This window comes from Triturus cristatus, chromosome 10 (assembly GCF_964204655.1).
Source record: "Triturus cristatus chromosome 10, aTriCri1.1, whole genome shotgun sequence".
NCBI classification, from domain to species: domain Eukaryota; kingdom Metazoa; phylum Chordata; class Amphibia; order Caudata; family Salamandridae; genus Triturus; species Triturus cristatus.
The window spans coordinates 676,935,838-676,952,911 of record NC_140593.1 but is presented as its reverse complement, the minus strand read 5'-3'; the positions used below and the strand labels follow the sequence as shown (position 1 = coordinate 676,952,911).

The window sequence follows — 17,074 nt, the reverse complement described above, 5'->3', positions numbered from 1 at the left end:
TATACAAATGATTAAGTCACATCTCACCTTGTTGACTAGGATGCTGACTCGGCTGCCGTTGGCATTGCACTTTAGTGACACAATGGATCTGAAGCCGGGGGCAAACTCTGCCAGATTCTTGGTGTTACAGTGAGCTTTTGCCTCCCTGCAAGAACAAATGACGTAGATAAAGAAAGACTTTTACTCATTATGAAGCTACCAGAAATAATCTCATGCTAGGACATAAAAAACATCTCCAAAACATTTTTAAAAATCAGTCATGCGTGAATGAAAATAGACTTCTAAAAAATTCAAATAAAAATCCGCAGATAATATCGGTTATATAGGTTCCATGATGAATGAAAACCATGTTGATTAATGGCAAATATTTAACGAATTATAGCTAGAAATGATGTAAAGAATAAAGTAATCAACACGACTCGGTTACTCTTTGTAGGCTGGCTATACTGTATTTTTATGTAAGTCCACCTAGGAGTGGGAAAGTAAACTGCCTCGGTGTACCTAGCCTGTGTGCGCACTTCTTGGTGGGAGAGCCCCCGTTCCTGCATCTGGCCCCACCCTCATCAGTTCCCTTTTTTCTGTACAGGACACCCTGCTTCTTTCACACTCAGCATCTTCCTACCTTGGACTCATGTCCAGTCCTTCCAGTGTTTCTGCCTTTTCCTGTTCTCATTACTCTTTCCTCAGAACGGGTGGCTATTGCCCCCACGTCCCAACTTTAAGGTATGACAGTTGTACCGCAGATCACCTGCAACAGTTCATACACACAACCTCAGAGATTTGTTTGAGGATCATAAACAAGGACCTGGGGTAAGGCCCATTCAGGACCGCTAAGGATGGGGTCTCCAATAATCATGAATAAACATATACCTCCATCAGCCATAAATCAGGCAATTATTCAATGATGTGTGAAGCACAGGAACTTCATTGAAGTATGAATAGGAATGATTCGTTTTACTTCTACGATAGCTTAAAAAAAAAAACACAAACAACCCAGACCTGAACAATAATTGGATACACATTGTTAGAAATGGGGGTCTGTAGTTGGCAGAGGTAGGTACCTTTGTCCAAATAGGGGCCCTTGCCTCTAGTCAGGGTAAGGGGGATACACTCCTAAAATAACCCCTGCTCACCCCCTTGGTAGCTTGGCACGAGCAGACAGGCTTATCTCAGAGGCAGTGTGTAAAGCATTTGTGAACACATACAGTAACACAGTGAAAACACTACAAACGGACACCACACCAGTATAGAAAAATAAGTAATCTTTATCTAAACAAGACCAAACGACAAACATCCACAATACTGTATTAAAAATAACACTTTCAAATGGAAGAACTAGTTCAGTTCAATGCAAGCTGTAAATGCAACAATTTTCCAACAAAGTACCTTAGATGCGCCATGCAAAACAAACAAAAGGGTCGCAGGGAATGTGATGCGTCAGTTCCTTGCTTTGGGAGAGGTAATGCGTTGGTTCCTTACTGCAGCGCAGGGGAGGTAATGCATCTGTTCCTTACCGGAGACGAGGGGATGCGTGGGTTTCTTACTGGGTTCCGGTTATGATGCAACAAGATGGCGCCTCGAGGCGCGGCAACGATCCGTTGTGATGCGACAAAATGGCGGCTCAATGCGATGCGACGGTCCAGTACGATGCGTGATCTTTTGCAGCCACATGGCAGATGCTGCAACGGCCTTCTCGGCGATGCGTCGGGACCCAGTGTGGATGCGGCGCGCTTCTTCCTGGATGCTCGGCGAAGCATCGGAACCAAGTGCGGATGTGGCACACTTCTTACCCATGGCTCGGCGATGTATCAGGAATCGGTGCGGATGCGACACGCTTCTTCTCGTTGCGTCGATCTTCCAGCTCCCAGCGACAAACAGTCTCTAGAGGTCCTAAACAGCAGCAGGCACCTCTTTGCAGGTTAGAATTCCCAGCAAGAAAATTCAGGGGAGCTGGGGGTGAAGTCTTTGTGTCCTTGAGACTTCAGACAGGAGGCAAGCTCAGTTTCACGCCCTTGGAGATCTTTTCTTCAAGCAGATGACAAAGCAAACCGTAAAGTCCTTCTTCTCCTTTCCTTGGCAGCAAGCAGCCACTGCAGGCCAACCTCAGACAGCAAACAGCACAGGGGCAGTATTCCTCCTCAGCCTACCCGGCTCTTCTCCTTGGCAAAGGTTTCCTCTTGATTACCCAGAAGGGATCTAAAGTTCTGGGGTCTGGGTCCCCCTTTTTATACAAACAAATTCTTTGTTTTCTGAAGACAGAGAGTGTCTGTACCCAGCCAAAACCAGTTCTGTCCTCACTGGTGCAGCTTCCTGGCAGGAGGTGGAGACAGCATTGTTGAAAGCAGACCTGGCCCAGGCAGGTGAAAGGAAATCTCCTCCCCCCTACTCTAAATTCAACCCAGGTCCCATTCAGCCCAGCCCTGACTCATCAGACTGCCGGAACCACTGCCCTCTCCCAGCTCCTGTCACTCACAAGCCAGACATGCAATACACAAACCTAGCAGAGGCACACTGGATGGTTAGGCAAGAAAATACCCACTTTCTAAAAGTGACATTTTCAAACACAGAATGTAAAAATCACCCTCACTAAAAGATGCACTTTAACATTCTGAGTTCATGCATACTAAATTTTATTTTCCTAGGGCCAGTTATGTTTATAAGATGTTATAAACTAACTACCCATTCTGGCCTATGGGAACAGATAGCCTTGCAATAGTGAAAAACTAAATTGGCAGTATTTCACTATCAGGGCATGCCACACACACCAGGGCATGTCCTACCTTTCACATACAATACACCCTGCCCACAGGGGTACCTTGGGCATATCTTAGGGGTGACTAACATGTAGAAAAGGGAAGGTTTAGGGACTGGAAAGTGTGTGCACTTGCCAAGTCGACGTGGCAGTCCCAGACTGCACACAGGCCCTGCAATGGCAGGCCCGAGTCACATTTTACAGGCTGCTTCTGTGGGTGGCACAATCAGTGCTGCAAGCCCACCAGCAGCATTTGATTTACAGGCCCTGGGCACACATGGTGCACTGTACTAGGGTCTGACAAGTATATCAAATAACCAATCATGGAATCACTAATCCATCACATCAATTTTTAAAGGGAGCACTTGCACTTTAGCACTGAACAGCAGTGGCAAGGTGCCCAAATCATCTAGACCAGCAAACACATAGCAAAAACACAGGAGGCAACAGCAGAAAATGGAAGAGAGATCCACGCCAATGCTGCCAGGTCTAACACACATGAACTGTACAGCCCCTTTTTTTTCCTGAAAAAGAATGTTAGAGAAGAGTCTCACCAACAGTATTTTAAAAAAAAAAACAATATCGCAGCTAATCAGCACACTCTAATGACAAAACACCAAAGGTCCCGCGTCCCACAATTCGCTTTTTTCAGTATGAAAGCCAAAAGGATGGGGCACTCTCAGAAATTAATTCAATAATCAAGCCCCATACCATACCAAACAGCGTGTTGCATATGTCCCAATCACTCCATGCAAGCATGACCAAATGTTTTTATTGCACAAACACATCCTTCCAGCACGAACAAGGGCATTTACGCTAATTCACAGAGTTTGCCTGGAGAAATTAAACCAGTGCTCCAAGTAAGCAAACAAATCGAAGCTGATACATAGCACCACATAACATGAAATCATCCTTCAACAAAATGATAACAGTACCCTCTTTTACTGTGCAAAAAAAAGATAAGATGGTAGACATTTAAACAGTTCTTCCTTAATCATTGATTAGCTACAATACCCAGAGTGCTCTTGGAGTAATTAGTTCACCAATGACTGTACAAAACAAAAAGAGGAATAACTGATCACCAATCGAAAGAGAGAGGAGAAGCAGTTTCACAACTAATCCATCTACATACAATAGCAAGTTAGACACAGTTTCCAATTAACCACTTTTGAATGCATACTACGAAGTAAACAAAAACTGGGCATTAAATACAAAGTGTGAAGATGAGACTAATGCTGCACAAGTTCTAGAACAAGGCATACCAAGATGGACAAGCAAGCCTGACACTAAGCGTCAGAATAGGCACGGTACAAACTGGGCCTCAACAATGATGAGCAGAAAGATGCCAGCTAGAGAAACTAACTGCAAGCACTGCAGGGGGAGTATGCCCAGACCGAGATTTAATCATTAGAGAACGTTTTAGAACAAACAATGTTTTGGAATGAAGGTAAGCCAAAGGACTATCCAACAAATGGTGAGCTGCTGAACTGGCATGTTCTTCACATCAAATGATCAATATCCACACTGGGGTATCCCATTGCATGATGGGATTCATGTGTCTTCCCTTAACGCGGACGATATCTTATTGTATCTACGGAATGTAGACTCCGACCTCTCGATGATTGCATCCCCCCTGACTGACTTTACACACGTGTCAGGACTTTTTGTCAGTTGGGATAATTCTTGTTTGTTCCCACTGGTGAAAGGATTGGAGCCCAGGGCCATGGATATGGGGGGGCTGGGAGGGGGGTCGCTTCGATGGGAACCTTCTACAGCCCGTTATTTGGGGATTAAGGTCTACCATATGGGTCTGGACTTAGAGGGTAACATGACTGTGGTAGTAGACTCGATTAGGTAGTCTATCCCTTTCTGGACATTGTTTCCCTTGACGGTCTCTGGCTGGGCAGCGATCTCAAAATGTCTTATCCTTCCCCGCCCCCTTCATTATTTCACGAATCTCCCCCTTTCCCATCCGTGCTCCTTGTTACGGGACTTGCATGCCGTGCTGTGGGATACTCTCTGGCGTGGACCATGCAGGAGGGTGACTATTGCAAAGGTCCAGCTCCTTCCAGAGCTTAGGGGCCTTGGGGCACCTAATTTGGCGTACTATTACCTGGCAGTCCAGCTGCTGTGGCTCGCCTGCCGTCCGATATCTGGCCAATAAGGGTAAGTATGGCCCTCCATTTCCCATGGCTCTTCTTCATCTCCTCCATGCTCAGTCTTGGGTTCCAACGGAACTGCAAATCCTCCAGAGGGTCGCTCTAGGATGCCTCCAGCATGCTCTCCATCTTACTAGACTCATTCCTCCTTATGCCCCCGTGATTCCATTGCTTGTGCTCCCCTACGGGCGGTTGCCTTACTGGAGGTTGTTTGCAGAGGTGGGAGGAGGCAGGTATTATTTGCCTGGGGGTCTTCACACCGACGGGCTGTTACTGCCACTAAAGGCACTGGTGGAGCAGTTTGCCCTTCCTGAGGGGCAATTTCTTCTTTATACCTCCCTTTGTGGGGGGATGGAGGAAACCTGGGGTGCCAGCGCACTGAGCCAGACACTCACAACCTCCTGCAAACCCTTCATACTATGGGTGGGGGCCACAGAGTGAATACCTGGCTAACTAGGGCTCTCTTTACAAATATACCAGTATCTCTCCAGACCTTGAGGGATAAGTGGGAGGAGGACTTTGGTAGACCTCTTAGGGATAGGGAATGGGGGAAAGCGCTTGTGTTTTCAAGGCGGGTGTCCCTTAACACTCGCCTTAAACTTATCCAATCTTACTTTCTTCATGGTGCACACCTTTCCCCGCAGCGGCTTGCACGGATATTCCCAGGGGTTCCGATCTGTGTCCTCGCTGTGGTACCCAGACGGCTGACCTGAGACACTGTCTGGGACTGCACACATCTGTATGCTTACTGGTTTTCAGTCCTTACACAGCTTGAGCAACTCACGAGCATCTTGAACCATCTCTCTTGGAAGGTGGGAGCCTTGGGTATATTTCCTCAACCCCGGAATTGGAAAGCTACTACCCTATTCCTAGATTTGGCTCTGGTTCTGGCCAAGAAAGCCAACACATCTTGTTGGAAGTCCCCACCCCTCCTACCTTGGCTCAGTGGATGGCACCATTCACTAGGGGGGCAGAAGTTGAGGCTGCAGACTAGAGTTATATAGGGAGGATGCACAGGACGTCCGGCACCGTTCGCTGGACCCGGCTGGGAGGCTCTGCACCCCTCCGTCGGAGTCATCTTCGGCCTCTGATGCCCTCTCCCACCTGAAGAGGATTCCATACTTCTGCTGCCCTTCCCCTCTCCATCCATATTATGGGGGCGCTTGCTCCTACTCCCTAAATGTAGGCATACCACTTGACCCTTTCTGCCTGTGTCCTTTACCCCCTCCCCGGGAGCTATTTCTAACCGCTTTTTTTTTTCTTGCGTGCCGGATGTATACCCTTGGGACTAGGTGGGGGAGTGGCTTGGTGAGTTTGTGAACTGAGTCTTTTTCCCTTGCATTGCCCCCTTTGTTTGGAGTACTTGCAACCACCACCGTTATAATCTTTTTGGTTTTTACTGTATCGACTATATCCTGTAGTCCACTTGTGCCTTCCTTTGTCACGATAACACAGTTTCAATAAAAAGATGTGTTTGAAAACAATATCACTATCCACAAAATACATAAAAATAACCACCTTTTCCAGGGCTTGTTAAGTACTGCACGCCTTCCACTTTGAAGGTAAGAACTTTTTTAATCATATGTGTGATCTGGGCCCTCATCATCAGCCAATTCCAATCAGTTTCTAAAGCAATCCCTCAAAACGACTATAATTTTACAAATAATCAAATGAAACAAATTAAAAAACATGTAGACTATTTTAAACTCTATTAGCATATTGCTTTTATGCCAAAATACAAATTCATTTAGCACTCAACACTCCTTTGAAATCTGAAGGGCATTGCATGAAAAAAGCCTTCAGCAAGAAGATCCCACCTGAAAAGGTCGAAACATTTCAAAAATATGTTATTAGGAGCACAATACAAAGGACAAGAAAATTGTTGTATGTGAAGAACATACCAGTTATTTCGCCCTAGTCATCCCCATTGGAGAATGTATTCATTACACATACAGTAACTGCTTGATGAAAGCACTATAAAACAAGCATTGGCATAGCCAATAGGTCTCGCCTTTGGGAACTTATAAGTGTTTAGCCAGAGATATTGACTTTGCCTATGTCTTTAAGCTGTGCTGTATAGAAGTCTGCAGCATGCTGAAAAGTTATAATAATGAAGTGTCAGAAGAGTGACCACTGCGCCTTTCAGTAGGCCTGGTCACCCCCCTGACTCTTGCCGCTACCTGTCCCTGCTCCTGCCGCCGCCACTGACACCCCTGTTCCCGAGCGACCCAGCCACAGCTGAGCCGCCCGGCCGCCAGTTTTCCCGCCGCTGACCACTGCGGACACGCCCACCACAGCCCATTGGCCGCCCCGCTCCCGCCAACCCAGCGGACCCGCCCTCCCGTCCCCCTACTTAAGGAGCTCGCCGAGTGTACTCGGGAGTGACCACTGCGCCTTTCAGTAGGCCTGGTCACCCCCCTGACTCCTGCCACTACCTGTCCCTGCTCCTGCCGCCGCCGCTGACACCCCTGTTCCCGAGCGACCCAGCCACAGCTGAGCCGCCCGGCCGCCAGTTTTCCCGCCGCTGACCACTGCGGACACGCCCACCACCAGCCCATTGGCCGCCCCGCTCCCGCCAACCCAGCGGACCCGCCCTCCCGTCCCCCTACTTAAGGAGCTCGCCGAGTGTACTCGGGAGTGACCACTGCGCCTTTCAGTAGGCCTGGTCACCCCCCTGACTCCTGCCGCTACCTGTCCCTGCCCCTGCCGCTGCCACCCCTGTTCCCGAGCGACCCAGCCACAGCTGAGCCGCCCGGCCGCCAGTTTTCCCGCCACTGACCACTGCGGACACGCCCACCACCAGCCCATTGGCCGCCCCGCTCCCGCCAACCCAGCGGACCCGCCCTCCCGTCCCCCTACTTAAGGAGCTCGCCGAGTGTACTCGGGAGTGACCACTGCGCCTTTCAGTAGGCCTGGTCACCCCCCTGACTCCTGCCGCTACCTGTCCCTGCCCCTGCCGCCGCCGCTGCCACCCCTGTTCCCGAGCGACCCAGCCACAGCTGAGCCGCCCGGCCGCCAGTTTTCCCGCCGCTGACCACTGCGGACACGCCCACCATCAGCCCATTGGCCGCCCCGCTCCCGCCAACCCAGCGGACCCGCCCTCCCGTCACCCTACTTAAGGAGCTCGCCGAGTGTACTCGGGAGTGACCACTGCGCCTTTCAGTAGGCCTGGTCACCCCCCTGACTCCTGCCGCTACCTGTCCCTGCCCCTGCCGCCGCCGCTGCCACCCTTGTTCCCGAGCGACCCAGCCACAGCTGAGCCACCCGGCCGCCAGTTTTCCCGCTGCTGACCACTGCGGACACGCCCACCACCAGCCCATTGGCCGCCCCGCTCCCGCCAACCCAGCGGACCCGCCCTCCCGTCCCCCTACTTAAGGAGCTCGCCGAGTGTACTCGGGAGTGACCACTGCGCCTTTCAGTAGGCCTGGTCACCCCCCTGACTCCTGCCGCTACCTGTCCCTGCCCCTGCCGCCGCCGCTGCCACCCCTGTTCCCGAGCGACCCAGCCACAGCTGAGCCGCCCGGCCGCCAGTTTTCCCGCCGCTGACCACTGCGGACACGCCCACCACCAGCCCATTGGCCGCCCCGCTCCCGCCAACCCAGCGGACTCGCCCTCCCGTCCCCCTACCTATGACGCCCCCGGAGCGACCTCGCAGTAGACGCGCGCAGCGGGAGCGCCGACTGAGCGCCGAAGGTGCGCCAAAGGTAAGCCCGTCTGCGCCCGTCCGCGCCTGGACCGCGCCCAGCGCCAGGACCCCTGGCCCCCGCAGTCACCAGCCCACCCGCCGGACCTACAACGCCACCGACCTCAACGCACTCAACGCCGGCCGACTCCCGGGATGCTACCGAGCCACCCCTAGACGCACCCACGGACCCTTCTGCTGCCGCTCCTGCGAGTTCACCTGCATCCGGACCTGCACGACACCCGCACCCACCAAGACCAAGACGAGCAACAACAGCAGCCGCCTCAAGTGCATCCTACTCAACACCCGCTCCGTCCACAGACACGCCATCGAGCTCTGGAACCTGCTCGACACCACCTCACCAGACGTCGCCTTCCTCACGGAAACCTGGATGAACGCCTCTTCAGCGCCCGACATCGCCATCGCCATCCCAGACGGCTACAAGATCATCCGAAGGGACCGCATCAACCAGACCGGAGGAGGCATCGCCATCATCCACAGGAAGACCATCCGCATCACGACCAACACCGACGACATCCTGACTACCGCCGAACACCTTCACTTCCAGGTCCACATCAACCCCAAGACCACCCTCCGAGGCATCCTCATCTACAGACCCCCGGGACAACGCACACAATTCAGCGAAGACATCACCGACTTCATCAGCCCGCACGCCCTCTTCTCCACTGACTACATCCTCCTCGGGGACCTCAACTTCCACCTGGAGAACAACAACGACCGCAACACCACCACCCTGCTGGACAACCTCGATAACCTCGGACTCAAGCAACTGGTAAACACCCCCACCCACTACGCCGGACACACACTCGACCCAGTCTTCTCTTCCAGCAAGGACATCGCCTTCAGCCACGCCACCGGACTCCACTGGACGGACCACAGCTGCGTCCACTTCAGCTTCGGAAGGACCACGATCCACCACCACCAGCAACAGGTTGCACACAGGAGCTGGAACAAGATCACAGCCGACCAGCTCGCGACCTCCCTGAACATGAACCCTCCCACCAGCACAACGAACCCTAGCCAGGCGGCCACCAACCTCACGAAGTGGATCAGCGTTTGCGCAGACGAGCTCGCCCCCCTGAGGACCCCACCCAGCAGACCCGGTAGCAAGAAAGCCCCATGGTTCACCGACGAACTCAAGAGCTCCAAGAAGAACTGCCGAGCCCTCGAGAGAACCTGGCGCAGAGACCCAACACCGAACAACATGACTGCCCTCAAGCGTGCCACCCGAAAACACCACCAACTCATCCACGCCACCAAGAAAACTGCATTCAAGGAACGACTGGACAACAACGCACACAACAGCAAGGAACTCTTCAACATCGTCAAAGAGCTCTCCAACCCCAACGTCGGAAACAACGACATCACCCCTTCGCAAGACCTCTGCAACTCCCTCGCCTCCTACTTCCACAACAAGATCGCGGACATACACAACAGCTTCAGCACTCAACCGACGAACGCCACGACCGAACCACCGCCCCCCACCACCACCCTCTGCGCCTGGACTCCGATCAGCACCGAGGACACCGTCCGCACGATGAACTCCATCCACTCCGGGTCTCCGACCGACCCCTGCCCACACCACGTCTTCAACAAGGCCAACACTGTCATCGCACCCCACCTGCGGGACATCATCAACACCTCCTTCGACACCGCCACCTTCCCAGAGAGCTGGAAGCACGCCGAACTCAGCGCCCTACTCAAGAAACCATCGGCCGACCCCACCGACCTCAAGAACTACCGCCCCATCTCGCTGCTCCCTTTTCCTGCAAAAGTCATCGAGAAGACCGTCAACAAGCAGCTGGCCGCCTTCCTCGAGACGAACGGATCTCTCGACCCCTCGCAGTCTGGCTTCCGGGCCAACCACAGCACCGAGACCGCCCTGATCGCAGCCACCGATGACATCCGAGCGCTGCTCGACAACGGAGAAACAGCGGCCCTCATCCTCCTCGACCTCTCCGCGGCCTTCGACACTGTCTGTCACCGTACACTAGTGCAGCGACTCAGCAACGTCGGAATCCAGGAGAAGGCACTGGAGTGGATCATCTCCTTCCTCGCCGGAAGGACACAGAGTGTCCGCCTCCCTCCGTTCAGATCTGAAGCCACCAAAGTCATCTGCGGCGTCCCTCAAGGCTCCTCGCTCAGCCCTACCCTCTTCAATGCCTACATGAGCCCCCTCGCAGACATCGCACGCCAGCACAACCTCAACATCATCTCCTACGCCGACGACACCCAGCTGATCCTCTCCCTTACCAACGACCCCGCCACCGCCAGAGCCAACCTTCACGAAGGGATGAAAGAGGTAGCCGAATGGATGAAGAACAGCCGCCTGAAACTGAACTCAGACAAGACGGAAGTCCTCATCCTGGGATCCTCACCCACCGCCTGGGACGACTCCTGGTGGCCCCCCGCCCTAGGCAGCGCACCCATACCAACAGACTACGCACGCAACCTGGGCTTCGTCCTGGACTCCTCCCTCTCCATGACCAGACAAGTCAACACCGTCTCCTCGTCGTGCTTCAAGATCCTTCGCATGCTAGGTAAGATCTTCCGGTGGATCCCCACCGAGACCAGGAAGACGGTCACCCAGGCCCTCGTCACCAGCCGTCTGGACTACGGCAACGCCCTCTACGCCGGAACCACTGCCAAACTCCAGAAGAGACTCCAGCGGATCCAGAACGCCTCAGCACAACTCATCCTGGACATACCCCGCCGCAGCCACATCTCCGGTCACCTGAGAGACCTGCACTGGCTCCCAGTCAACAAGAGAATCACCTTCCGTCTCCTCACCCACGCACACAAAGCACTACACAACCAAGGCCCAGGATACCTCAACAGCCGCCTCAACTTCTACGCTCCCAAACGCCAGCTTCGATCGACCAGCCACGCCCTCGCCGCCCGTCCCCCGCATCCGAAGAGCCACCACAGGGGGACGGTCCTTCTCCTACCTCGCCGCCAAGACATGGAACACTCTCCCCACCCACCTCCGCCTGACCCAGGACCACCTCGCCTTCAGGAAGCAACTCAAGACCTGGCTGTTCGAGCAGTAGCGTACCCCCCTCCCCCAGCGCCTTGAGACCCTCTGGGTGAGTAGCGCGCTATATAAATGCGATGATTGATTGATTGATTGATTGATTGATTTTTGTTACCTTAGAGATGACCAAAAAAGCATTATGTACAACTGAAAGACCATATTAAAAAAGTATTAAAAATAATGTCTTGAGTTTATATTGTCCTTTCATTGCTGGCAACTTGTATCTGCCTGCCCCAATGGTTGCTTGTTTTTTTTGTTTTGTTATGGAGGGCACAAATAACAGGAGGGTGAAGGTCAGTCAGTTAGTCAGTTAGTGAGAGTGAGTGAGAGAGTCAATCAGTGAGAGAGTGAGTCAGTCAGTGAGAGAGATTCAGTCAGTCAGTGAGAGAGTGAGTCAGTCAGTCAGTCAGTGAGAGAGTGAGAGTCAGTGAGTAAAAGAGTCAGTCAGTCAGTGAGAGAGTCAGTCAGTCAGTGGGAGTGAGAGAGTCAGTCAGTCAGTGAGAGAGAGTCAGTGAGAGTGAGAGTCAGTGAGAGAGTCAGTCAGTGAGAGAGTGAGTCAGTCAGTCAGTGAGAGAGATTCAGTCAGTCAGTGAGAGAGTGAGAGTCAGTCAGTCAGTCAGTGAGAGTGAGAGTCAGTGAGAGTCAGTGAGTAAAAGAGTCAGTCAGTCAGTGAGAGAGTGAGTCAGTGAGAGAGTGAGACAGTGAGAATGAGTCAGTGAGAATGAGTCAGTGAGAGTCTGTCAGTGAGAGTGAGTCTGTCAGTCAGTGAGAGTGAGTGAGTCAGTCAGTGAGAGTGAGTGAGTCAGTCAGTGAGAGAGAGTCTGTCAGTCTGTGAGAGAGAGTGAGTGGGAGAGTCAGTGAGTGAGAGAGTCAGTCAGTGAGTGAGAGAGAGTGGGATAGTCTGTAAGTGAGAGAGGGAGAGAGTCAGTGAGAGTCTGTCAGTGAGAGTGAGTCAGTGAGTGAGTCAGTCAGTGAGAGTGAGTCAGTCAGTGAGAGTGAGTCAGTCAGTGAGTGAGAGAGAGTGGGAGAGTCTGTCAGTGAGTGAGTGAGTCAGTCAGTCAGTGAGAGAGTGGGAGAGTCAGTCAGTGAGAGAGGGGGAGAGTCAGTGAGAGTGAGTCAGTGAGAGTGAGTCAGTCAGTGAGTGAGAGTGAGTCAGTCAGTGAGTGAGAGTGAGTCAGTGAGTGAGAGAGAGTGGGAGAGTCAGTCAGTGAGTGAGAGAGAGTGGGAGAGTCTGACATACATGCTGTGTCTCCTGTTATCCATATGCATTCATAGAAGTCGTGCTGGGAAGTATTCTGTTAGGGGTGGGCCATGACAACGAAGGATGCTGAAAACGTTTCGGTGACTCCCAATTTCACCCCAACACTTTTGCAATCTCCCAGGAATGGCTTTGTTAACGAGTCTCTGCCGTTTGCCTAATGATATATTGTTTTAACACGATGAGAGGCATCCCAAAGTATGTCTGATGGAGAAAAAAATGTGTACCGCCATCAGAACCATTTTGGATCCGAAACAAAAACAAGGTGTCTTAACCCCTTGTGTTGCCATGACGAGCTGGACTCGTCATGGGCCGCGGTTGCGCTGTGCCCATGACGAGTCCAGCTCGTCATAAACCCCGCCCGCTAATGTAACGGCCGGCACAGGGCGGGGAAAGGGCGTGGCACACAAGGGGTTAATATGGCTCCGGACTCTAAATATTGAATTTACCAGAGCAGAAAAGGTCCAGCAGGAGCTATTATGCTGATAGTACAACCGCAACAAGATACTGGTGCAAGCTAGCACTCTACAGTGCGCCCAGAAAGGGCCAACTAAGAGCAATCATGCTGATTGTACAACCGCAACAAGATACTGGTGCCAGCTAGCCCTCTACAGTGCGACCAGAACAGGGACTGCTAGGCGCTATCACTCCAGCGTGGCCAGCTGTTACTAGCGTTCACGATGACACGAGCTACGGGAGAAACTATCACACTGACAACACAACCAGAACAGAGGCTGCGAGGACCAAATCACTTCACCAATCAACCAGAGGCGGGGGCTTCAAGGAGCTATAGCATTAAAACACAACTAGAACTAGCAGCCACAATTATATCGAAAACACGGTGCTGCTAGGAGATCACACCACAGTACTACCTGCAGCCTTTAAGGAGCTAGCATATAAAAAAGGCAACCAGACTAGGTCCGGTGATGATGTGATGAATTACCAGAAGACTAAGGACTGGAGGCTACTGGGAGCAAATGCACCTGCAGAATAAATCAAGCAGGGCAACCAGGCAAGGCGCAATCACAGCACACGAAAACAAGCATTTTATAGATGAAATTGTTCTTGTATTGAACTAGACAACTTGGGGAGTGGGTTGGGAAATGTTTCTCTTCAATGAAGCTGCTGAAAACGTTTAAAAAGAATGCGCATGTGAAAACGCGCTGAAAGTTAAACAAGCATTGGCATAGCCAATAGGTCTCTTCTTTGGGACCTTATAAGTGTTTAGCCATGCAATAGTTGCATAACTAAATACTTATAAGGTCCCAAAAGCGAGCCCTATTGGCTATGCCAAGCGGCCGCGAAAGTGTTCGTGATCAAACATCAAAGCGGCCGCGAAAGTGAAAGTAATCGCGGTAAAGCGTGGCGCGCGCGCCTGCGCACATGCACTGTAGCTCTAGGCTGGCCTGGTAGCACTTTTTGGAGCCCTCTCAATAAGTCTCGCCAGACCAGCGCATGCGCTGGGTCAGGCAAGACCTAACACGGAATGCGCGTAAGAGAGAGGGGGAGCAGGAGGTGAGCCGGGAGTGGTGCGTAGGCACGCTGCTATTTTTCGAAGCACATACTCGTGCTTGTGGCACGCTCCTGCTCGTTCCCGCAAGCTGTATGCCACCACAAGCACGAGTATGTGCTTCGAAAAAGAGGAGAACGACGGCTAAAGAGCTCCTATGCAGCGCATGCGCACTGCGTAGCGAGACCTCAAAAGGGGTTGTGAAACTTGTGTTCATTTTCTGAAACATATCAGGGCTATAGAATTTCCATGTATGTTTTTAATATGTTCACTTTCAAATTATTTATCAGTGGGCACCAGATACAGAATGTGAAGCACTTTAGTCAAAAGAAAGAACTGCTCAGATAAGTGTTCAGATCTGGTTTGTGTTTTTTAACTGTTGTAGAAATAATAAAAGCAAGAACCCATACAAGCATATAAATTCTATCAGTGTTACTGATATATGATTGAGAAATTCAATGACTGATATTCCCGACTGAGGTGTATGTTTATTCATGATAGTTTGAGAAACAGTCACTTTAAAAATGAGAGAGTCAGGACATAAACGTGTAAAGATTTGAATTCAGGTCAATTTGCCGCTGGAGGAAAAAATGTAACTACCTTCTATGGACAAATGAGCCACAAACAAGGTTTGTAATTAAACAGCAAAAAAGCTAGGATGTTTTTCAAGGATACAATTTCTACAGAGCCAGCAGTATTGTGATTTATTTTATGGAAGGAGTATAGCATTGTTCTTAGTGATGATCCTAAGCTACTGAAGGATCATTTAAACAATTGTTCGATCACAAGGCTCTAAATTTTTAAGGTAACATTTTTGTTAGACCTATACATAAGGCAGTCTGACAAATTGGAAGTGTAGAAGCAGACTGAAAGTAATAGCGCTACTCATATCAGTCTTGTGTTGAAACTGAGCTCGGTTGACGCAGCCATGCAAACACCAGAAAATCACACCTACTGGAAGCATGATACAAATTTGAGAGCCACACTGAGGAGACAGGCTGAACAGGTATTCACTTCTATTAAAGCCTATTGAATGTAGTAACTCCAGCACTCCCATCATGCAGCATAACAGCGTAGGAAGAGACTTAACAGAACTTTCAAATTTGCAGCCTCCCCATGCTTATTAGAATGGCGGCTAGGAGAGAGCAATGAGATAAGCTGAACAAGGGCCAAAGAAAGAAGCCAAAGAATTTCTCATGAACACATTTCTTCCCTAGATCACATGACACTACTATCCTCAGTCGCACACATGACTATCTCTGGCTACATAATACGCTCCTCCATGCAATACTGACGTCACCCCTCCCCCCCCCCCCCCCCAACCCCCCGTTGGGTTCTCAATGCTGCCTGATATTTGCAGTGGAAGAACTATGACATTATGCTGTTATTAATGATGTAACCTTGCTATTCGACTGCTAGTGAACTGGTAGTGAATATGTTACAACTGCTTTTACTACTCAGCACGCTGCAATTCTGTAAAACGCTCTGATACCCGCAAGTGTCATGTTCGTGCTATAAAAAACGATTAAAATAAAAAAATAAGGGTAGAAAACAAAGTAGTATAAACAAACATCTATGGGTAAACATGGCTTGGAAATAAAAACTAAACTATCGTCTGAGGTCGAGGACTAGAAGAAGTTGCATAGCTACAGGGGTGTAGAATTCATATTGCCTTATGCCCAGGATATACTGTTTGGGGTCAAGGACAACAGGCTATTATGTTTATTTCGTTTACATTACCACAATTTGGATGTTTGTAAGAGAACTGTCTGCTACTGTAGGCAAGTTATTAATCCATATGTAAAAGTTGTTCAAACTTGTATAACTGAATAGTTGATACTAAATAAAGCTATTACTGTTCGCTTGAGTGTTCTAAGGAAATGCAGTAATCTGTGAGCTCAACTTCAATTATAGAGAGTGATTCCAATATTAAAACCTATATACACAGGGGCATGGAATTCCTACTACCATAAGCCCAGGACATACTATTTGGAGTCAAAGACAAAACATTTTCTGTTTTATTTTGTTCATTGAAAAAGTAGGCTCATTCTTTGGCTGTCTTTATAGTGCCACAGTATAGATCTTTGAAAGAGGACATCCTGGGACTAAGGCAAGATGTATATCGCTATGTATATGTTGTTTAATACATTTTGTTAATAGAAAAGTATTACGGAGAGTGCTCTAAAGAAATGCAAAGAGAGGTGATTGGTTTCAGTACAAACATCTGAACATATTTTTGAGAAATGTAACAGTTTGAAGTTACTTATAATGATTTGATGAAGATATATGCAGAAACATGAAAGAAAGATTGGTGATTACTTTAAATATAAAATGCAATTAATTCTCAACCCCTAACCGTAGTTATAGCTAAAACTCTTGCCCAGAACAAATTGGAGCTAGGTAAGCAAAACGGATATACATTAAAGTGGGGGAAGATAAACCCAGCAGAAATTACTGAAAAATTGGTAAAAAAGGCATACTCAAACATAACTAAATGCCTGGATTTACTAGAAACGGATGAAGAAGTCCTAAATAATTTTACCCAGATATTAGAGAAAATTAAGGGACTTCTTACAGTAAATCCAAAGAGCTCGAACCCAACCACTAAAGGGTGGTTTAATCATAGCTGTACCAGGGCCCTAACTAAGTTAAAGGTGG

The 17,074-nt window shown here is 50.0% G+C and overlaps 1 protein-coding gene across 2 annotated transcripts in view; it reads right to left on the bottom strand.

Annotated features, from left to right (window-relative positions):
* Positions 1–17,074, bottom strand: part of IFT140 (intraflagellar transport 140) — a 1,808,590-nt gene that overhangs the window by 927,516 nt on the left and 864,000 nt on the right. For both annotated transcript variants that reach the window (XM_085628169.1, XM_085628168.1), the window contains exon 14: positions 28–145. In XM_085628169.1, the coding sequence (XP_085484295.1) occupies positions 28–145 (118 nt within the window). The remainder of the gene's footprint in view (positions 1–27; positions 146–17,074) is intronic.